Source organism: Balaenoptera ricei, chromosome 6 (assembly GCF_028023285.1).
Source record: "Balaenoptera ricei isolate mBalRic1 chromosome 6, mBalRic1.hap2, whole genome shotgun sequence".
Taxonomy (NCBI): Eukaryota; Metazoa; Chordata; class Mammalia; order Artiodactyla; family Balaenopteridae; genus Balaenoptera; species Balaenoptera ricei.
This window is the reverse complement of record NC_082644.1, coordinates 15,707,079-15,729,967: the sequence shown is the minus strand read 5'-3', so window position 1 is coordinate 15,729,967 and position 22,889 is coordinate 15,707,079. Positions and strand designations below refer to the sequence as shown.

Genomic DNA, 22,889 nt, shown 5'->3' with positions numbered 1-22,889 from the left:
ACCCCTAGAGCCTATAGATTGGGTGATGAGAAGGGAGTGTACTGCTGGGAGGGCATTGCAGAGGATGTGTCCTACAAAAGGCCACTTTGCCAAGGTTCGGAAACAGCAAGCCTACCAAATACATAAAAATACAAATAGCAACTTAGAAGGAGGTGGCAGAGTAACATGTTCCAGATAAAGGAAAAAGATAAACCACCAGAAGAAGAAGTAAGTAAAGTGGAGATAGGCAATCTACCTGAAAAAAGAGTTCAGGGTAAAGATGATCAAAGGACTTGGGAGAAGAATGAATGCACAGAGTGAGAAGTTAGAAGTTTTTAACAAAGAGTTAGAAAATATAAAGAACAACCAAAGAGAGATGAAGAATACAATCAATGAAATAAAAATTGGGCTCACTTGGTGTTTTGCTGAAAGACCTGCTTTCAGCTTGAGGTTCAGAGGATTCACTGGCAAAATAACCACCCCACACTTTAATAAGCAAGAGATAAGGAAATTTATTATATGCAGGGTACCTCTTACTACTTATTATATGAGTAGTAAGTTACAGTGTAAGGACAAGTAATATATATATATAGAGAGAGAGAGAGAGAAATAAATGTACATACATTACCAAATTGGGAAAAACAAGCAACATCACCAACCTGGGAGAGTTTGCACCACCAAGCTGGGAGAACGAGCAATATATAGAGAGAGATAAAAGCGCATACGTTACCAGTTGGGGAAACACCTACATCCAGATCTAAGCAATGCTGGGAAGTCCCTGTAACAGCAATCTGGAGTCCCAATTGGGAAGGTCCTGGGCGGTGCGTCCACCCTATGGTGAGACTTCAGAGTGCCGCTCAAAGGAGTCCTGCTTTTAATGCCAAGCCCCAAGCTGATAGTCATTAGCTTACGTGAAAATATGCAGCTCTGGCTATTATCATAAATGCTTTGATACTTTAGTCGTAAGTCTCAGAATGTTCGCTGATTCCCAGGAACTGGCCAGATTCCCAAGGCCCAGGAAGCTTCATGACTTACTCCCTTCCGTATCTGTTGGCTCCCAAGACTTGCTAGCACGTTTCTGCTGACCTGCATGTAGTCCAGCAATTTGGTATGTAGCTCTTTCGGTCTTTGTTTAGTCAAAGGCCTATTGTTGCCTCTGAAGTCTGAACAAGACTCTTAATTTTCCCAACACTTGGTATGTTAAATTACATGGGGAACATTGTCCAAACTCGCAGTTGCCTGTGTCAGATGGAATCATCAGGCTCTCCCCAGTTTTACTGCAGCCGCCAGACAGAGAGGGGAATGGGTTTTGGGTTCTTCTGCTGTCTAGTCTCTCACTTTACTCTATGTCCAAAAAAAAAAAAATCCCCTTTGGGAATACTCCCACCTCTAGGCCCTCAGGTCCTGACTCCCGTGGCATTTTCCATTGCACCTGACTCCAATTCCCCCAGGAGTTCCTTCTTGTACCTCTAGGACCCCCTTCACTCCAGGCCTTGGCAGCCCCTGCACTGTTACAGACTACCTGTTGGGCTGGCCACTTCCAAGCTGCCCACATCCTAGGCCTTATAGATGCTCAATCTCAAGGAATACACCCTAACATAGGGAAACCTGTTATAGGACATAAGCTTCATAGAAAACAGACCCTCCTCAAGGAGAGCCCTGGCAACACACTGGCACCGGTTCAAACTTCCCTTATCAGGGACCCCTCACGCGAGGGACTGGAGACCAGAAATGTCTGGTTAGGAATCAATGGGAGAGTAGAGGATGATCAAAACCCCATTAGGTAAGAAGGGAATTCGGGAGACACTCTGACCCCCTTCCGACAAAAGCCTCCTGGTAAGATGTCGTCGTGATGCCGGACTTCACTTCTAGGAGCGCTCTCTGTCGCAGGTTACTCAGCATGGGAGGGGCCTCTTCTAAGCCAGAAGAAACACCTCTGGAATGTATCCTTAAAAATTGGAAAATTTTTAAAATAGATGGGCTGAAAAGGGAAAAACTTAAACTCTACTGTAGGAACTTCCCTGTTGGTCCAGTGGTTAAGACTCCGCACTTGCAATGCAGGGGGCATGGGTTCAATCCCTGGTCGGGGAAGTTCCGCGTGCCATGCTGCAAGGCCTAAATAAATACATAAATAAAATTAAAATTAAATTGTTAAAAAAAAAAAACTACTGTAACACTGCCTGGCCTTTATATGAGTTGGGGGGATGGAGAAAAATGGTCTGAAAAATGGGTCTCTAAATTACAATACCATCTTGCGATTGGATCTTTACTGTCACAAGATGGGAAAATGGATTGAGGTTCCCTATGTTCAAGCCTTCATGGTCCTTTACCAAAACCCAGCTCTAAGTGGCTCCTGTAATCAAAGGCCTGGGGAATCAGAAAGCACTCCCGACATTTTAGATGATCTCCTTCTAACCTTCCCCGATTCTCAGGGAGGAAATCAAGTTTCCCCTGCTTCTCCAGAGCCACCTACTTCCCCAGAGGCACCTACTTCTCCAGATTCCTCTGACCGGTCCCATACTCCATTTCCCTGTGTTCTTTATACCAACTGTTACCCCAGGAAGGAGAGACTAGTCTCTCCAGGGTAACTTGTAATGGAACTTCCTATCACCCAGGTTCGGGAAAAGTGTGCCCTCTTAGGGACGTGGCAAATGGTGGAGAGACAATCAGAGTACATGGGCCCTTCTCTTTAACTGATTTAGCCCAATGCAGACAGAGACTGGGCCATTTTTCTGAAGACCCTAATAAGTTTGCTGAAGGGTTTCAGCCCTAAATCTGGCCTTTGATTTAACTTGGAAGGATGTCCAAATAGTCCTGTCTACTTGCTGTACCCCTGAGGAAAAACAGAGAATTTGGGGAGCAGCCCAGGGCCACACTGACCATCTTGCCAGGGACCAACATGAACATTTTGTTATGGGTGGAGATGCAGTCCCAAACCAGGAGCCCTGTTGGAATTATAATTCCTGGGAGGGAACAGAAGACAGGAAGCTCATGATCCAATGTGTATTAGAAGGGATGAGAAAGTGTATGAAAAAAGCCAGTTAACTATGAAAAGGTTAAAGGAGTGACCCAAGAAGAAAAAGAAAATTCAGCCCTCTTTCATGGATGGCTTGTGAAGGCTTTTAGAAAACTTACTAACATCGATCCATCCACTCCCAAGGGTCAGTCCCTGCTGGGACAACATTTTGTCAGCCAGTATGCCCCTGATATTAGGCAGAAACCCCAAAAGTTACAATTAGGCTCACAAACCCTGGTGTCCCAACTCTTAGAGGTGGACCTTGGGGTATTTAATAATCGAGATCAAGCTGAGGCAGAGGAGAGAACCCAATGTGAAAACAGGCAGGCCAGGGCTCAAGCTAAACTGATAGCCATAGCTATCAGCCATGCCTTGCAACCTCAGGACAACCCAAGGGGGCCAAGGAAGTTTAACCATCCAGCTGGAGGTAAAACCAGCAAGGGGGAATACTTCAAATGTAAGTCAACTGACCACTGGGCCCAAAAGTGCCAAAAAGAACCCCCTGCTCCATGCCCAGTCTGCAAACAAACAGGTCATGGAAGTGGAACTGTCCTCACTTCCAAAGGGGAAGGGGGGCTCCCGTTCCCGAGATGGCCATGCTGGATGACTGAGGTGGCCCAGGGATTCTGGTGGCTCCCCCCAATGTGATGTCTATCTCCACTGAGGAGCTCAGGGTGGTCCTTGATGTGGCAGGTAAGAAAATCAGTTTTTTAATTGATACAGAACCACATTTTCTGTCCTGATCTCTCACACTGGGTATCTTTCCTCCAAAAGCTGTACAGTGACTGGTGTCGACAGAAAGCCTCACACCCATTATTACTTCACTGAGCCTCTCACTTGTCAATTTGAACAGCATTTGATCTCACATGGCTTTTTAGTTGTGCCTGAGTGTCCTACCCCACTACTGGGAAGAGAGATTCTGGGTTCCCTCGGAGCCGTATTACGAGTAAGACAGACCAGCCGGAAGAACAAGGTCCTATTCCCAGCCGTATTCTACACGCAGTAAACCTTGCAGATTGGGACAAAGAAACCCCTGGGAAGGCTATAAATGCCCAACCTATAAAAATTAGCCTTAAGCCAGAAGTTGCTTATCTTAACGAGAGACAGTACCCCATAAAGTTGGAAGCAAAGAAAAGGTTTGCAACCCTTCATAGATAAATTCTTTTTTTATTTGCCCTTCTTTTCTTTCTTTTTCTTTTTATTGGAGTATAATTGCTTTAAAATGGTGTGTTAGTTCCTGCTTTATAACAAAGTGAATCAGCTATACATATACATATATCCCCATATCTCTTCCCTCTTGCGTCTCCCTCCCTCCCACCTTCCCTATCCCACCCCTCTAGGTGGTCACAAAGCACCAAGCTGATCTCCCTGTGCTATGCGGCTGCTTCCCACTAGCTATCTATTTTACATTTGGTAGTGTATATATGTCCATGCCGCTCTCTCACTTTGTCCCAGCTACGCTTCCCCCTCCCCGTGTCCTCAAGTCCATTCTCTACATCTGCGTCTTTATTCCTGTCCTGCCCCTATGTTCTTCAGAACCAATACCACATCTTCTTTATCCATTCCTCTGTTAATGGACATTTAGATTGCTTCCACGTCGGGGCTATTGTAAATAGTGCTGCAATGAACATTGAGGTACATATGTCTTTTTGAATTATGGTTTTCTTAGGGTATATGCCGAGGAGTGGGATTGCTGGGTCATATGGTAGTTCTGTTTTTAGTTTTTTGTTTTGTTTTTTTTTTTTTTTTTAATTTTATAGCTACTTTATTTATTTATTTATTTATTTTTGGCTGTGTTGGGTCTTCGGTTCGTGCGAGGGCTTTCTCTAGTTACGGCAAGTGGGGGCCACTCCTCATCGCGGTGCGGGGACCGCTCTTCATCGCGGTGCGCGGGCCTCTCACTATCGCGGCCCCTCCCGTTGCGGGGCACAGGCTCCAGACGCGCAGGCTCAGTAGTTGTGGCTCACGGGCCCAGCTGCTCCGTGGCATGTGGGATCTTCCCAGACCAGGGCTCGAACCCGTGTCCCCTGCATTAGCAGGCAGATTCTCAACCACTGCGCCACCAGGGAAGCCCCTGTTTTTAGTTTTTTAATGAACATCCATAATGTTCTCCATAGTGGCTGTATCAATTTACATTCCCACCAACAGTGCAAGAGTATTCCCTTTTCTCCACACCCTCTCCAGCATTTATCGTTTGTAGATTTTTTTGATGATGGCCATTCTGACTGGTGTGAGGTGATACCTCACTGTAGTTTTGATTTGCATTTCTCTAATAACTAGTGATGTTGAGCAGCTTTTCATGTGCCTCTTGGCCATCTGTATGTCTTCTTGTGAGAAATGTCTATTTAGGTCTTCTGCCCATTTTTGGATTGGGTTGTTTGTTTTTTTGATATTGCGCTCCATGAGCTGTTTGTGTATTTTGGAGATTAATCCTTTGTCAATTGCTTCATTTGCAAATATTTTCTCCCATTCTGAGGGTGGTCTTTTCATATTGTTTGTAGTTTCCTTTGCTTCACAAAAGCTTTTAAGTTTCATTAGGTCCCATTTGTTTATCTTTGTTTTTATTTCCATTACTCTAGGATGTGGGTCAGAAAAGATCTTGTTGTGATTTATGTCAAAGAGTGTTTTTCCTGTTTTCCTCTTAAGAGTTTTATAGTGTCTGGTCTAGAATTTAGGTCTCTAATCCACTTTGAGTTTATTTTTGTGTATGGAGTTAGGTAGTGTCTAATTTCATCCTTTTACATGTAGCTGTCCAGTTTTCCCAGCACCACTTATTTTTTAATAATTTTATTTATTTATTTGGTTGCACCAGGTCTTAGTTGTGGCTTGAGGGCTCCTTAGTTGTGGCTTGCCAGCTCCTTAGTTAAGGCATTCAAGCTCCTTAGCTGTGGCGTGTGAACTCTTAGTTGCGGCATTCATGTGGGATCTAGTTCCCTGGTCAGAGATTGAACCCAGTCCCCCTGCATTGGGAGTGCGGAATCTTAACCACTGTGCCACCAGGGAAGCCCCCCCAGCACCACTTATTGAAGAGACTGTCTTTTCTCCATTGTATATTATTGCCTCCTTTTTCATAGATTAGGTGACCATAGGTGCATGGGTTTACTTCTGGCTTTTCTATTCCGTACTGTTGATATATATTTCTGTTTTTGTGCCAGTACCATACTGTCTTGAGACAATGGAATACTACTCAGCCATAGACAAAGAATGAATTTTGCCTTTTGCAGCAACATGGATGGACTTGGAAGGTATTATGCTAAGTGGAATAAGTCAGATGGAGAAGGACAAATATTGTATGATATCACGTATATGTGAAACCTAAAAAATAAAACAAACTAGTGAACATAACAAGAAAGAAGCAGACTCACAGATACAGAGAACAAACCAGTGGTTACCAGTGGTGAGAGGGAAGAGGGAAGGGACAATATAGGGGTAGGGAATTAAGATGTACAAAATATTATGTATAAAATAAGTGACAAGGATACAACATAGGAAATACAGTCAATACTTTATGGTTATTATAGATGGAGTATAACCTTTAAAAATTGTGAATCACTATATTATATCCCTGCAAATTATATAATATTATACAAATAAGAAAGTAAGAGAAAGTGATACAAGAACAAAACTCTAAAGTTCCAGCCATTTTAGGCCCAATTCTCACAGGTTTTAAGAATTGGTACCTGAAAGTAACACAATATTGTAAACCAACTATACTTCAATTTTTTTAAATGGAAAATTAAGAAAAAAAAAAGTATACATTCTAATGGTAAAAAGAAAAAAAGAATTCGTGTTTATGTGTTCCCTTTCATGCAGAAGTGGGATGCTTACAGAGGCACTAAGCTCCTCATATTTGGAATCTGTACCCTAAAAAGGCTGTTCTGGGACTCAGATTCACAGACCACCGTAAGTGAGAGGGCTCATCTAGTACTGAGTCAGCCAACATGGAACACAATCCCTGAGCACCGTCCACTCTTCCTCCCAGAGACCATGGCAGACACTAGGAGCAGATCCCTGTCCTCTCTCCCTGGAGCCCAGATAGAACTGAAGGTTCACTAACAAAACCAGACGTGGCACATGACATAGAAGCTATCTGACACTCACGTGTCCCACCCATGTCCCACCCTTCTCACTCAGGTCCATAGATGAACAGGAGGAGGCCCACGCATGACAGCCCAATTCACGGATACCAGACACAGGGCTGCATGTGGATGCCACTTCTCCTCACTCCTCATTTGTAAACATCTACCAATAAATAATATAAATAATCCCACACCTATAAAATTGTCAGTTGGAAATGATGGACACGTTAAAAGTTGCTGGTAATAAAAAAAAAAAAAAAAAAAAAAAGTTGCTGGTCATCTAATCCTAGACAAAGTCAAACTCCCATATGAGGGAGAATTGATCCCACCAATGCCTCCCACGGCAATGGGTCTCGTACTCCGCCCCGCTCTGTATTTTTACTGATTTTATGGTTGCCTGCTCCCATCCAGGGAACCCACGTAGTCAACCTAGTAAGTAACCTTTCCAAAAGGTTTCCCACGTTCATATAAATCTATACAAAAACATTAAAATGGAAAGATGCTTATCATAAAATATTAAGTCATCATTAGACATAATTAAGTACACATATAACATGGGTGGATCTCACAATTTAAAAAATACACGTAAAACGTGCAATTCTGGTAGGATGACAAAGTGCTCTGAACTAAATGACATCCTAAATCAACTCTCAGTACATACACAAGCATAAATATTTATAAATACTTCCACCATCATTTATCAATGACATTTCATAAATATTACTCCAGTTTTACTTAAAAGTTCTAGAACTCTACAACATATATCGGATGAGAGTGTTCCTTCAAGTATTGGTCAAGTACCGGCTGTTTCATCCAGGCTGGTGTCCAATCATGTGTCCCTTTCCAGAAGAAAAGGTAAAGTAGGGAAGCTGTAGTTTCCTAAAGAGATTCTTTTAGACTCAGGACACAGCAGAGCCTGCTTCACCATCTTCATAGACATACTTTCCCGAGCCCACCAGGTGGTTCCGAATCGTCTCCTTTGCCAGTCTTTCCCCCAGCGTTTCCAAGGCGTCCAGCAGGGTGTTGACTGAGGCCTCCCGTCCCTTGTTGCTGACCCAGGTTTCTAGCATTTCATACAAGGCATCCCGAGGGACCCGGACCCCTTCTCTGACCAGAAGGATCTCATTTCGAGTGAGGCCCAACTGCCTCATGAGTGAGTCCCAGGAGTTAGGGGACACGGCGGTTGCAAAGTAATCGAAGAATAGTCTCAGACCTAGGTTGGGGGAAAGTCACAGAGACAGAGTTGGGACAGGCTTCAGAAAGGGCAGAGGACCCTCAATCAGGCCTAGACCCCAGGGTGGGACCTCAGGAGCTCCCCCTGCTGGTGAACCTGCTGCTCTGCGCCCCTGACATGCTTCCCATCAGCAGAGAATCAGGCCCCACTGCATGGGCCTCACCTGTGCCCAAGGCACTGCAGGGAGCCCAGGTCACCAGAGAGTCCTGCCCTAAGGGGGGGATGAGGGCCCACCAGGGAGGGGAGATGGACGTCATGGAGGGCGAAGGCAGTCTGTGGTAGGAGACAGAGGGCGGGACACAGCGGTGCAACAGACCTCAGAGGAGGGCACCTGCCGTTCTCACGACAGTGAGGTCCCCCGGCTGCCACCTCTGCACTGGGGACAGAGCGAGGGCCTGGAGGGAGGAAGGTCTCTGGCCTCACGCCCAGCTCGGCCTCGCTGACTGACGCTGTGGCAGAGCTGGATGGGGACAGACTCGGAGCAAGAATTTAACCCATAAAATGGAGCAAACACCACCCACCTCCGGGACTGTACTGGGGATTCAAGGAGATGTGTGTGAAATGCAGTGCACACCACCGTCCACAGGTACATAAGGTGGGCACCGAACACAAATTTGTATTTTCTAACAGCTACACTGAAAAACGTAAAAAGTAACAAGTAATAACTAATTTTCATAAAATATGGTACTAACTCAATATATTCTAAAAATTTTCTTTTCAACATGTAATCAATATCCAACAAACTGTTAATGAGACATATTACAGTCCTTTTTCCTACCAAGTCTTTGCAGTACAGTATCGAGTGATACCACAGCTCTTCAGAGCTGGCCACAGGTCGGGTGCTCCACAGCCTCCTGCGGCCAGTGGGTGCCCTGCTGGACGGCACAGCCCCTTAGATGCCTCAGGGTGGGCCAACCTGGCCCTGAGCAGCAAGGGAGGAGGGAGGATGGGGGGAGGGAAGGACAGGGAGGTGTTAGGGGACACTGTTAGGGGACAGAGGGGTGCAGGGTGGGGAGAAGAAGAGGGGGCAGAGAGGGAAGTAGAGTCCCGATGGTCCAGTGACAAGCCATCGCCTGCTCTGAGTTGCCCTAACAGCTATGGGGACAGCAGTTAGGACACTGGCCCTCCTCCCTCCACTCGTGCTCCACTGCCCGGGGAAAACACTCACTTTCAGTGGGGTCTGCACCGTTTGCTGGAACCAGCAGCCTTCCTCTCGTGTGAGACCCTTCAGCTCCTGCTGGTTCCTGTAAAACACAGTGGAGAACAGCCTTGGTCTTAATCAGGGGTCCTGGGTTCCAGAACTGAGCCCGGCAACCAGCCCGCTGTGTGACATGGGCAGTCACCTTCCCTCCCGGGTCTCTATGGAGATGGAGCGGAACCTCCCACCCTGAGCAGTTCACAGGCTCATGTACTCATGGAGGGACATGTTTCCTGCAGTAATGCTCACTTCTTAAGTATCTGCTCCAGCTTTGACAACTGTATGCAGTGGAGTAGCCATCACCCAATCAAGACAGGGAACATTCCCATCCCCACACAGTCCCTTCTGCCCCTTCTAGTCTTTTCCCACCCACCTCGTCAGGAGACAAGCACTCCATCCCAGCCTTCTTGTGACTCAAATGAAGAGTATTTACAAGGGCATTTTGGAAAATCTAAAGGAAGTGTCTATTCCATGTACATGAAGGTGCTTTGATCAGTAATAATGTACCATATCAATAGCCTAAATAAGGGAATGAAAGCATCTGACAGCCTCCATGGAGTCTGGAAAGGCATTTGGTAGAAGTAAACATGAATTGTGACTTTTTAAAAATACCTAAAAATAGGAGGCTGCATCCACAATGATAAAATTTTCTATATGAACACAAGAATCAACATCATTCCTAATGGTGAAATATTGGAGGCACTCCCAATGAAATCAAATCAAGACCAAAATATCTGTCCTCTCTAAGCATCTTTGAACATAAGTTCTGGACTATGCAGCAATGAAGATGTGAAGCAAAAATGAGGCAAGGCTAGGGGAAGGGGGCAGAAAAAAATATTATTATTTTAATATGGCTGTATATTTTAAAAACCCTAAGGTTTAAGCTACAGTACTTAAAAATGAGTGCATGTCTTGATGAATGTTAAAAACATAGCAGAAACAACATATTAGAAAATGAGATTATAAGAGGACCAACCATTAAGAGTAATAAAGAAACAGCTTTGACAAGAAATAGGCATAATTTATCTGAAAAACTCAAATCTTATTGAGTCATAATAAAAACCCTTGACTTGAGATGCTATCTCCTTTTTAAAATATATTTTTTCATTGAGTTATAGTTGATTTACAATATTATATTAGTATCAGATGTACAATGTAGATTCAAAATTTTTAGAGATTATACTCCATTTAAAGTTATTATAAAATATTGGCTAATTCCCTGTGCTGTACAATCTATTTTTGTAGATATTTGTTTTGTATATAATAATTTGTACCTCGTAATCCCCTACCCCTATTTTGGCCTCCCACCTTCCCTTTCCCCCTGGTAACCACTAATTTGTTCTCTATATCTGTGAGTCTGCTTCTTTCTTGTTATATTCATTTGTTTTTTTATTTCTTAAATGCCACATTAGGTGATAACATACAGTATTTGTTTTTCTCTGTCTGACTTATTTCATTAAGCATAATACCCTCCAGGTCCATCCATGTTGCTGCAAATGGCAAAATTTCATTCTTTTTTATGGCTGAGTAGTATTCCATTATATATATATATATGTGTGTGTGTGTGTGTGTGTGTGTGTATGTGTATATATATATATGTATATATATATATATCTCACATCTTCATATCCATTCATCTGGGTTTTTTTCTTTCTTTTTTGTATTTATTGTGGTAAGAACACTTACCATGAGATCTACCCTCTTAACAGATTTTTAAGAGTACAATACATTTATTGTTATCTATAGGCACATTGTGGTAATGCAGATCTCTAGAATTCATTCATCTTCCACAACTGAAATTTTATACAAGTCAATTAGCAACTCCCCATTTGCCCCTCTCCCCAGCCCCTGGCAAGCATCATTCTATTTCTTGCTTCTGTGAGTATGACTATTTTGGATATCTCATATAAGTGAAATCATGCAGTATTTGTCCTTTTGTGACTGGCCTATTTCACTTAGCATAATGTCCTCAAGGCACATCCGTGTTGTAGCATATTGCGGGATTTCCTTATTTTTTAAGGCTGAACAATATTCCATTGTATGTATATACCACATTTTCTTTTTTTTTTTTAATACATCTTTATTGGAATATAATTGCTTCACAATACTGTGTTAGGTTCTGTTGTACAACAAAGTGAATCAGCCATATGCATACATATATCCCCATATCCCCTCCCTCTTGAGCCTCCCTCCCACCATCCCTATCCAACCCCCCTAAGTCGTCACAAAGCACCAAGCTGATGTCCCTGTGCTATGCTGCTGCTTCCCACTAGGTATTATTTTACTTTTGGTAGTGTATATATGTTGATGCTACTCTCACTTCACCCCAGCTTCCCCCTCCCCGCAGTATCCTCAAGTCCCTCCTCTATGTCTACGTCTTTATTCCTGCCCTGTCACTATGTTCATCAGTACCATTTTTTTTTTTTTTTAGATTCCATATATATGCGTTAGCATATGGTATTTGTTTTTCTCTTTCTGACTTACTTCACTCTGTATGACAGATTCTAGGTCCATCCACCTCACTACAAATAACTCAATTTCGTTTCTTTTTATGGCTGAGTAATATTCCATTGTATATATGTACCACGTTTTCTTTATCCATTCATCTGTCGATGGACATTTAGGTTGCTTCCATGTCCTGGCTATTGTAAATAGTGCTGTAATGAACATTGTGGTACATGACTCTTTTTGAATTATGGTTTTCTCAGGGTATATACCCAGTAGTGAGATTGCTGGGTCATATAGTAGTTCTATTTTTAGTTTTTTAAGGAACCTCCATACTGTTCTCCATAGTGAGAACTGAGGGTTGTCTTTTCGTCTTGTTTATTGTTTCCTTTGCTGTGCAAGAGTTTAAGTTTAATTAGGTCCCATTTGTTTACTTTTGTTTTTATTTTCATTACTCTAGAGGGTGGGTCAAAAAAGATTTTTTTCCTGTGGTTTATGTCAAAGAGTGTTTTTCCTATGTTTTCCTCTAAGAGTTTTATAGTGTCTCATCTTACATTGAGGTCTTTAATTCATTTGGAGTTTATTTTTGTGTATGGTGTTAGGTAGTGTTCTAATTTCAATCTTTTACATGTAGCTGTCCAGTTTTCCCAGAACCACTTATTGAAGAGGCTGTCTTTTCTTCATTGTATGTTCTTGCCTCCTTTGTTGTAAATCAGGTGACTATATGTGTGTGGGTTTATCTCTGGGCTTTCTGTCCTGTACCATTGATCTATATTTCTCTTTTTTGTGTGTGTGCCAGTACCATACTGTCTTGATTACTGTAGCTTTGTAGTGTAGTTTGAAGTCAGGGAGCCTGATTCCTCCAGCTCCATTTTTCTTTCTCGAGATTGCTTTGGCTATTTGGGGTCTTTTGTGTTTCCATATGAATTGTAAAATTATTTGTTCCAATTATGTGAAAAATGCCATTGGTAATTTGATAAGGATTGCATTGAATCTGTAGATTGCTTTGGGTAGTATAGTCATTTTCACAATATTGATTCTTCCAATCCAAGAACGTGGTATATTTCTCCATCTGTTTATGTCATCTTTGATTTCTTTCATCAGTGTTTTACAGTTTTCTGAGTACAAGTCTTTCACCTCCTTAGGTAGGTTTATTCCTAGGTGTTTTATTTTTTTTGTTATGATGGTAAATGGGATTGTTTCCTTAATTTCTCTTACTGATTTTTCGTTGTTAGTGTATAGGAATGCCAGAGATTTCTGTGCATTAATTTTGTATCCTGCAACATTACCAAATTCATTGATTAGTTCTAGTAGTTTTCTGGTGGCATATTTAGGATTTTCTATATATAGTATCATGTCATCTGCAAACAGTGACAGTTTTACTTCTTTTCCAATTTGGCTTCCTTTTATTTCTTTTTCTTCTCTGATTGCCATGGCTGCGACTTCCAAAACTATGTTGAATAAGAATGGTGAGAGTAGACATTCTTGTCTTGTTCCTGATCTTAGTGGAAATGCTTTCAGTTTTTCACCATTGAGTATGATGTTTGCTGTGGGTTTGTCATATATGGCCTTTATTATGTTGAGGCAGGTTCCCTCTATGCCCATTTTCTGGAGAGTTTTTATCATAAATGGGTGTTGAATTTTGTCAAAAGCTTTTTCTGCATCTATTGAGATGATCATATGGTTTTTATTCCTCAATTTGTTAATATGGTGTATCACATTGATTGATTTGCATATATTGAAGAATCCTTGCATTCCTGGGATAAATCCCAATTGTCATGGTGTATGATCCTTTCAGTGTGTTGCTGTATTCTCTTTGCTAGAATTTTGTTGAGGATTTTTCCATCTATGTTCATCAGTGACATTGGACTGTAATTTTCTTTTTTGTGATATCTTTGTCAGCTTTTAGTATTAGGGTGATGTTGGCCTCATAGAATGAGTTTGGAGGCATTCCTTTCTCTGCAATTAGTTGGAATGGTTTGAGAAGGAAAGGTGTTAACTATTCTCTAAACGTTTGGTAGAATTCCTCTTTGAAGCCATCAGGCCCTGGACTTTTGTTTTTGGGGAGTTTTTTGATTACTGATTTGATTTCATTATGGGTAGTTGGTCTGTTCCTATTTCCTATTTCTTCCTAGTTCAGTCTTTGGAGATTGTACATTTGTAGGAATTTGTCCATTTCTTATATGTTTTCCAATTTATTGGCATATAGTTGTTTGTATTAATCTCTTATGATCCTTTATATTTCTGCGGTGTTGGTTTCTCTTTTTTTTACTTATGATTTTTATTGGCTTGGGTCCTCTCACTTTTTTTCTTGATTAGTCTGGTGAAAGGTTCCTCAATTTTCTTTTTCTTTTCAAAGAACCAGCTCTTAATTTCATTGATCTTTTCTATTTTTTTGTTTAGTCTCTATTTCAGTTATTTATTCTCTGATCTTTAGGATATTTTTTCCTTCTACTTATTTTGGGTTTTATTTATTCTTCTTTTTTTTTGTTCCTTTAGGTGTAAGGTTAGGATGTTTATTTTAGATTTTTTTTTGTTTCCTAAGGTAAGCTTATATCACTATAAACTTCCCTTTTAGAACTGCTTTTGCTGTGTCCTATAGATTTTTGGATCGTGGTGTTTTCATTTTCATTTGTCTCCAGGTATTTTTAAAATTCTCCTATGATTTTTTCAGTGCTCCATTGGTTGCTTAGTAGTATACTGTTTAGACTCCACATGTTTGTGTTTTTTTGCAGTTTTTTTTCCTAGTAGTTGATTTCTAGTCTCATAGTGTTGTGGTCAGAAAAGATGCTTGATATGATTTCAAATTTCTTAAATTTATTGGGTTTGTTTTGTAGCCTAGTATATGACCTATCTTAGAGAAATGTTCCATGAGCACTTCTGTACAGCACAATGTATATTCTGCTGCTTTTGGATGGAATGTTCTATATATGTCAATTAAGTAAATCTGGTCTAATGTGTCTTTTAGGGCCAGTGTTTCCTTATTGATTTTCTGTCTGGATGATTTGTCCATTGATGTAAGTGGAGTGTTAAAATCCCCTACTATTATTGTGTTACTGTCAATTTCTCCCTTTATGTCTGTTCATATTTGCTTTATGTATTTAGGTGCTACTATATTGAGTGTATATATATTTACTATTGTTATATCTTCTTCTTGGATTGATCCCTCAATCATTAGGTCATGTCTTTCTTTCTCTCTTGTTACAGTCTTTGTTTTAAAGTCTGTTTTGCCTGATGTAAGTATTGCTACCCTGGATTTTTTTTATTTCTATTTGCATGGAATACCTTTTTCCATCCCCTCACTTTTAGTCTGTGTGTGTCTTTAGAGCTAGTGGGCCTCTTGGAAGTAGCATATATATGGGTCTTGTTTTGTGTCCATTCAACCACTCTATGTCTTTTTTTTTTTTTTTTTTAATTTATTTTTGGCTGTGTTGGGTCTTCGCATCTGTGCGAGGGCCTTCTCTAGTTGTGGCAAGCGGGGGCCACTCTTCATCGCGGTGTGCGGGCCTCTCACCATCGTGGCCTCTCTTGTTGCGGAGCACAGGCTCCAGACGCGCAGGCTCAGTAATTGTGGCTCACGGGCCCAGTTGCTCCGTGGCATGTGGGATCTTCGCAGACCAGGGCTCGAACCCATGTCCCCTGCATTGGCAGGCAGACTCTCAACCACTGCGCCACCAGGGAAGCCCCCCACTCTATGTCTTTTGATTGGAGCATTTAGTCTTTATTCATTTAAAGTAGTTATTGATAAGTATGTACTTATTGTCATTTTGTTAACTGTTTTCAGATTTTTTGGGTAATTCTTTTTAGTTTTCCTTTTTTCTTCTTTTGTTCTCTTCCCTGTGACTGACGACTATCTTTATTGTTATGTTTGTATTCCTTTCTCTTCTGTGTGTGTATGTAATATAGATTTTTGATTTCTGGTTACTGTGAAGTTTATATAATCAAACTATCTACATGTATTTGTGTGATTAATTTGCTGATCTCTTAATTTCAAAAGAATTTTATAAACCCTGCTTTTTTATTCCTCTTGTGCCTCAATTTCTGTTTTTGACATCATATTTTATATCATTTTGTTTTCTATATTTCATTACTACTCATTGTGTATATAGATAATTTTACTACTTCTGTTTTTTACCTTCCTACTACCTTTGTATGTGATTGATTTACTACCTTTACTGTGTATTTTCCTTTACCAATTAGCTTTTTACTTTTGTAAGTTTCATGTTTCTAGTTGTGGGTTTTTCTTTTCCACTGAGAGAAGTCCCATTAACATTTCTTGTAAAGCTGATTTGGTGGTGCTGAACTCTTTTAGCTTCATTAGGTCTGTAAAACTTCTGATATGTTCTTCAAATATGAATGAGATTAGAGTCTGTCATACAGAGTGAAGTCAGAAAGAGAAAAACAAATACAGTATGCTAACACATATATATGGAATCTAAGGGGAAAAAAAAAAAAGGTCATGAAGAACCTAGTGGTAAGACGGGAATAAAGACACAGACCTACTAGAGAATGGACTTGAGGATATGGGGAGGGGGAAGGGTAAGCTGTGACAAAGTGAGAGAGTGGCATGGACATATATACACTACCAAATGTAAAATAGATAGCTACTGGGAAGCAGCCGCATAGCACAGGGAGATCAGCTCGGTGCTTTGTGATCACTTAGAGGAGTGGGATAGGGAGGGTGGTAGGGAGGGAGAGGCAAGAGGGAAGAGATATGGGAACATATGTATATGTATAACTGATTCGCTTTGTTATAAAGCAGAAACTAACACACCATTGTAAAGCAATTATACTCCAATAAAGATGTTTTAAAAAAAAAGTATGAATGAGAGACTTGCCGGTTAGAGTATTCTTGGTTGTAGGTTTTTCCCTTTCAACAGTTTAAATATATTGTGCCACTCCCTCTGGCCTGCAGTTTCTGCTGAAAAGTCAGCTCATGACCTTATGGGAGTTCCCTTGTATGTTTCTTGTTGTTTTTCCCTTGTTGCTTTTAATATTCTCTCTTTATCTTTAATTTTTGCTATTTTAATTACAATGTATGTTGATGTGGTCCCCCTCAGGGGTTATCAGGGCTACTGCCAGTCACTGGTATGCAGAACCAGATCCTGAGATCTCTGGATGCAGGGCTATGGGTGTCCCAAAGCTGGTGTCAGCCCACTAGTGGATGGGATTGGATCCTGGGGCCACTGGCTGAGGGGCTCAAGGTGTCCCCTTGGCCTTTAGTTGGCCTGCTGTTGTGCATGGCTGGAGCCCAGTGGGGTCCCAGAGCTGATGCCAGCCGGCTGATGTGTTGGCTGGGTCCTGACAAGGCAGCTGAGGGGCTGCAATGTTCCTGGGGCTGGTGCCCAGTAGATCCTGGGGCTGGTGTCTGCCCACTGGTGGGTGGAGCTGGGTCTCTGGCTGCAGGGCCGTATGATTTCCTGGGACTAGTGCCTGCACACTGGTGTGCGGGGCTGGGTCCTGGGCCCACTGGTGGACAAGGATGTCCAGGGGCAGCTGTGGGCTCAGGTGGTCTTAAGTCAGGCTGCCTGCTGGTGGGTGGGGCTGGGTCCCTGCTTGCCTAGGTGCTTGGCCTGAGGCATCCAAGTGCTGGTGCCTATAGGCTGGTGGGTGGGGGTAGGGCTGGATCCCAAGGCTAATAAGCTAGAGGGAGAATTCCAAAATGGTGCTTGCCAGCACCAGCGTCCGCATGGTAGAATCAACTCCCCCAAATTGCTACCAGCAGTGTCAGTGTCCCCAGGATGAGATCCAGTTGCCTCTTGCCTTCCCGGGACTCTCCAAAATCAGCAGGTAGGTCTGACCCAGACTTCTTTCTGCTCTTCCCTGGGTCCCAGTGGTTGTGAGATTTTATGTGCACCCTTTAAGAGGCAGTTTCTATATCCCACAGCCCTCTGGGTCTCCTGAAAGTAAGCCCCACTGGCCTTAAAGCCAAATGTTCTAGGGGCTTGTCTTCCTGGTGCAGAACTCCTGGTCTGGGGAGCCTGATGTGGGGCTCAGATTCCTTGCTCCTTGGGGAGAAACTCTGCAAATGTAATTAGCCTCCCAATTGTGGGTTGATCACCCAGCAATATGGGTTTTTACTGTACTATGTCTCAGCCATCTTGTGGTTCCTTCTTTATATCATTAGTTGTAGAAGCTATTTTCTGGTAGATTCTGGTATTTCTCACCAAGAGTTCCTCTGTAAATAGTTATAATTTTGGTGTGCCTGTGAGAGGAGGTGAGCTCAGGGTCTTTCTACTCCACCATTATGTTTAATCTCTCAATGTTATCTTCTTTGATAAGAACAATATTGAATATTAACAAGATCTTAATTCTTCCTAGATTAATTTATGAATTTAAGGTAATACAAAATATTTCAATAATTTTTTTAGGCGTGGAGGATATCTTATAAAATAATTCTAAATTTTATCTGGGTAAACAATAAATTTTGAAAAAGTAAGAGGTATTGCTCTCTCAGATATTAAAACATATTAAACAGTTTCATTGGTAAAGTATATAGATGACATATGCATAACGATTTCAGCAAAGAATCACAGAAAATTATCCCTCACAGTTACATGAAATAAAAAGAACTAAGTGGCTGGAGAAAGATTACAGGATGAGGCTTTCATGACTCACTGAGAAACTTTCTATACTGTTTAAATTTTCTCACTGTGGATATGTATTAACTACTGTGAAAAAATGTGAAAAGTGATTAATCAGGATGGGGGATTATTTGTCTTTTTTGTTTGTTTGCTTCCTTTTATACTTTCTCTTTAAAAAGAATACAGTATATAGTTGACCCTTGAACAACATGGGCTTCAACTGCACGAGTCCATTTACATGTGGATTTTTTTCACTATATGTGCACTACAGTACTATATGATACATAGTTGGTTGAATCTGAGGATGCAGAGCCACGGACATGTGGATTTTGGAGGGTCTGTGTCCCTATCCCCAGCTTTGTTCAAGGGTCAACTGTCAATGCAGGAAAAAACCCCAAAAAGAACACTAGATGGAAAGAGATCATTATCCATGTAAATATTTCACATGTGATAAAGGAGAGGCCAAAAGCAGAGGGAAATGGGAGAAGCAGTTGCTAAATAGGGTTATAGGAAGGAGACAGTGACTCAGAATTCAGGGAGGTCCTCACATCATATCATATCACAAAATAAATTCCAGTTAGGTAAAATTGTTATATGCTAAAAATCATCATTAAATTTTAAAACTCTAAGAAATTAAAGAATTTCATTTTATGTTGTGGGGAATGATTTTCCAACCTTAAGAAGAATGAGAAATGTTTGCACAGGTTGACTACTCAATGTCAAAACTGATGAACAGATATGAACCCAAACTGGATGTGCATGTGTGTGTTGACAGTAGAAAAGCACTTCTACAAGTTGACTCCAAAATTCTACTTCTTCTAAGAAGCCACTATACAAATATGATCAACTATCTGGACGAAGATTTATTTTCATGTATGTTCAGTGTAATAATAATTTTGTAATGAATTTGATATTCCTATTATTACGAGGAATGGCTTACTATATTATTTTACAACTATGCAGTGGAATATTATGCAGCCCTCATTCAATCATTCAACAAATATGGGAGTGCCCACTCTATGCCTCCTTGTTCTAGACTGAGGAAACAGTGAGAACTGGACAGATAATAAATAGCGTAACATTGCATAGAGCTGACAGTCTACCATATCAGGGTAGCAGGTCCCTTTCCCCTTCAGGACCCTGATTTCCCTCTATCACCACTTCCCCATGGGACAGGAGACCTGACCAACCTTGGTCTTTCCCTGTTTCTACTGCAGTCCTGGGCAAGAAGAAAGACCACCACAGACTCACCAGTAAATGTTTTGCTTCCTCCGTAGACTGTACCATGACACCTGTCAGCTTGTCCTGTTCCTGGTCTTCTAGGTCCTTCTTGGCCACCAGAATGGACAGCGAATCTCTGTTGATCAGCATGTTGTTGTGGGCATTGTCCAGAGCCCCAGGACCTCTTGGGGGACATGAGCACCAGAAAAAGACCTTGGGAAGGCAAGGAGCTGACTCAGGAGTCCATACCCACAGATCCCTGCAGCGTCTGGGGGAATACGGTGGGTTCTGCCTCCCCACCTACTCCCATTTGTCCCCCCACAAGGTAGGCACAGACTCAGCACATCCAGGGCCCTGCTGATGGCACCAGGACCCTAGTGCTGTGCTAAGGGGGGTTCAGCACCCCTTCCTGACACCCTCCATGCCCCAGGGTGCATCCAGGGTTATGGGGTGAGGGCACCTCACAAGCAGTAAGAGGGACAGGTTTAGCACTGCCAACCAGCCTTAGGGCTGCTCTCAACAGGCCAGTTGCTCTCCTACAGTCAGCCCAGAGCTCCTAGGCCACTTGAGAGAGCCAGGGACAACAGTATAGGACAAACTGGGGACCGTGTCCACCCAGGGCCAAGCAGTTACTGAGGGCCTGATGCCACCAGGTCCTGGAGAAACCAACTCACTTTGTCCATGCACTTAGGGTCCACACCACGACCTAGAAGAGAAGACGCATCCACCTGAGCAGTGTGGAGGGCCCTCTTGCAGCACCTCCCTCCCCAGGGACAGTGCCAGGGACGGGGTGTGGGCTGGGGACTCAGACACTGAACAAGGAGCCCCGGGCCTGGTGACAGGGAGCGGGCCATTCCAAGTCTGGAGAACCCTCGGGGAGGGAGAAGAGAAGGGGGAAAATGAAATAAGATGAAACCCATGTAAAATCTCTGTGGGGTTCTGCTGAACGACCCTCCTGACTCTTGTCACCCAGTCAAGGTGCTGACCACCTCTCTGCCCCGGCTGGGGGTCCTGAAGACATTAAGAACTGACCCTGCCCCCCGCTACACCAGACTTGGCCAGGGGGAAGAGAGGACCATCAGCTGAGATGGGGGATGGATGTGATCCTGGCTTCATAGGAGCAGGTGAGGTGGGAGGTGGAGGGGGATCCCGGGGAACAAGATCAGAGCAGGGCCAGGAGGAAACGGAGGAGTGGGGAGACGGAGGGGGGCCAGCGCCTCCCCTTCCCTCCCAGAACCTCACTTCGAATGAAGAACCTCCGGAAAACATATGCGATCAGCACCAGCAGCAGGAGGACACCGGCAGCTACACTTCCGATCACCAGCTGTGAAGCGCCTGAGGAGGGAGAGGGAGTGGTGGGCAGTCTCCGGCTCATGGTCACTGTCTTTCCAGGAACCAGGGCCTCCGCACTGGCCTGGGTACCTGATTTTCGGTCCACACATTTGAGGTCACTGAAGGGGCTACAGGGCGTGGCCACGACCATCCCATCAGGGCACCTGGGTACAGACACAGGGAGGACATGGAGGGGATCTGTCAGGGAAAGCTGGCCAGATGAGGAGAAAGAGGGAACAATCTCTCACCCAGTGTTCCCTGACAAGACAGTGGAGGAAGGACGGGCTCCTACTCTCTGCAGGGCTGGGTCCCTTCACTCCCCCTTGTCGGGGGAGAAGGATCTGGGCTTGTGCACTCCAGCCCCCAGGGCTCCTGCTGAGTGTTCAGAGCTGCCCCTTAAGGAGCTGGGCCTTCTCTGCAAGGCCTGCACTGGCCTCCCTGGGCTGCAGGGGAAGCCTGAGTGAAGGGGCATCTCATCCAAGTCAAGGGTCAGAAGGGTTTGGGCACAAGCCAAGCCTCATCCTCCAGTCAAGCTTTAACACAAGGACCCTCTTGTCCTCCACCTGTTGACTCTTCCTACCAATCGCAGCCAGCACTGGAGCATCAGAGAAGAGCTAATTACTATTGGCCCCTAAATCCCCAAAAAGGAAAGATTCAGATCTTATTGGGGAACAAGGGCTGGATGTGAGGCCAGCTGAGTTGGCTCGGGTTTTATGGGAACCTTGAAGGAGCTAAATGCTCAATCTTATTATGACTTGGCTGTGGGCACTTTTGTGTTCATGGGCCCTTTCCTGCATAAAAAAATATTAAAAATTCCATTTTATGACTGAATTGTTATAAAGATGAATATAAGCCCGGCTGCATTCTACTCATTTTTTCCCCTCTGATATCTTTTTAAAAGAAATGAAAACTTCTATTGACTGCATCATGGATGAGCTGTTGGGAACCACCTAGGCTCCCATGTCTCACCCAGTGCTGCACTTCTGGCAGAACTCAGGTGAGTCTTCTTCATGGAAAGTTCCAGGTTTGCACTGACACTGTGTGTCCTTAGTCACCGTGCAAGGGGTCCTCTCTTCTTCACCTGAAGACAAAGGATAAGGTTTGGGGATATGTTTCCCTCGCATGACCTTCAACCCTTCTTCACCAACCAAAAACCCACCCACTCAGCTCTCCTCAGTTCACTGTAGCTTTGGGGGTCAAATTCTGCAGCAACACATGTGGGACACATAAAAGACAGCCCCTGTTCACCTGTCACCGATACTCAGAGGTATGAGAAAAGGACCATGATTCATTATTTAATGCATTAGGACAAGGAGGGAAATCTTTTAGCTCACATGGTCAGTAGGAAGGGCCGGGTATAATCTGAGAGACCCTGGATGGAGAGGAACCCTTGGGTGACTTCCCAAAACCTAGCCCTGCTGGAGAAGTGGAGGGGCCCTAAGTTGTAAAGGCTGAAAGAGGCCAAGTCTCTGCCAGGAGCACAGAGCACAGGCTAAGAGGGGCCTGGTCCAGGACTAGACCCACGTCAAAGCTCAAACCTAGCACTTTTCCACTTGGCCATGCCTTTTCTTATGCTGTAACTATACAGATCCCATCCCTCTCCCCCATGAAAGGACAGATTACTTTCCCACCACTTTCATCTGATGATTTAAAAGATTTACATACTATGTGGCATGCATTATAAAAATAATTTCTATTTTTTGTATTGACCTAAGACATAGTCATAAAACAGGGTATGATGAAGACCAAGAAGGACTGGAATTGGAATCCAGATGTCCTGATTCCATGTTGGATACAATTC

At 43.1% G+C, this 22,889-nt stretch overlaps 1 protein-coding gene across 2 annotated transcripts in view; it reads right to left on the bottom strand.

The window, feature by feature from the left end:
• Positions 1–6,316: 6,316 nt before the first annotated feature.
• The window catches only part of LOC132368207 (tumor necrosis factor receptor superfamily member 10A-like), a 41,598-nt gene continuing 25,025 nt past the window's right edge, over positions 6,317–22,889 (bottom strand). Inside the window, exons 4-10 of one of the 2 annotated variants that reach the window (XM_059926884.1) lie at positions 22,058–22,169; positions 21,179–21,252; positions 20,999–21,091; positions 20,431–20,462; positions 19,787–19,969; positions 9,477–9,552; positions 6,317–8,287 (exon numbers count right to left, since the gene is read on the bottom strand). In XM_059926884.1, coding sequence (XP_059782867.1) covers positions 7,974–8,287; positions 9,477–9,552; positions 19,787–19,969; positions 20,431–20,462; positions 20,999–21,091; positions 21,179–21,252; positions 22,058–22,169 — 884 coding nt within the window. In that variant the 3' untranslated portion in view covers positions 6,317–7,973. Of the gene's footprint in view, positions 8,288–9,476; positions 9,553–19,786; positions 19,970–20,430; positions 20,463–20,998; positions 21,253–22,057; positions 22,170–22,889 lie in introns of both variants that reach the window. The other variant, XM_059926883.1, reaches the window with a different exon arrangement.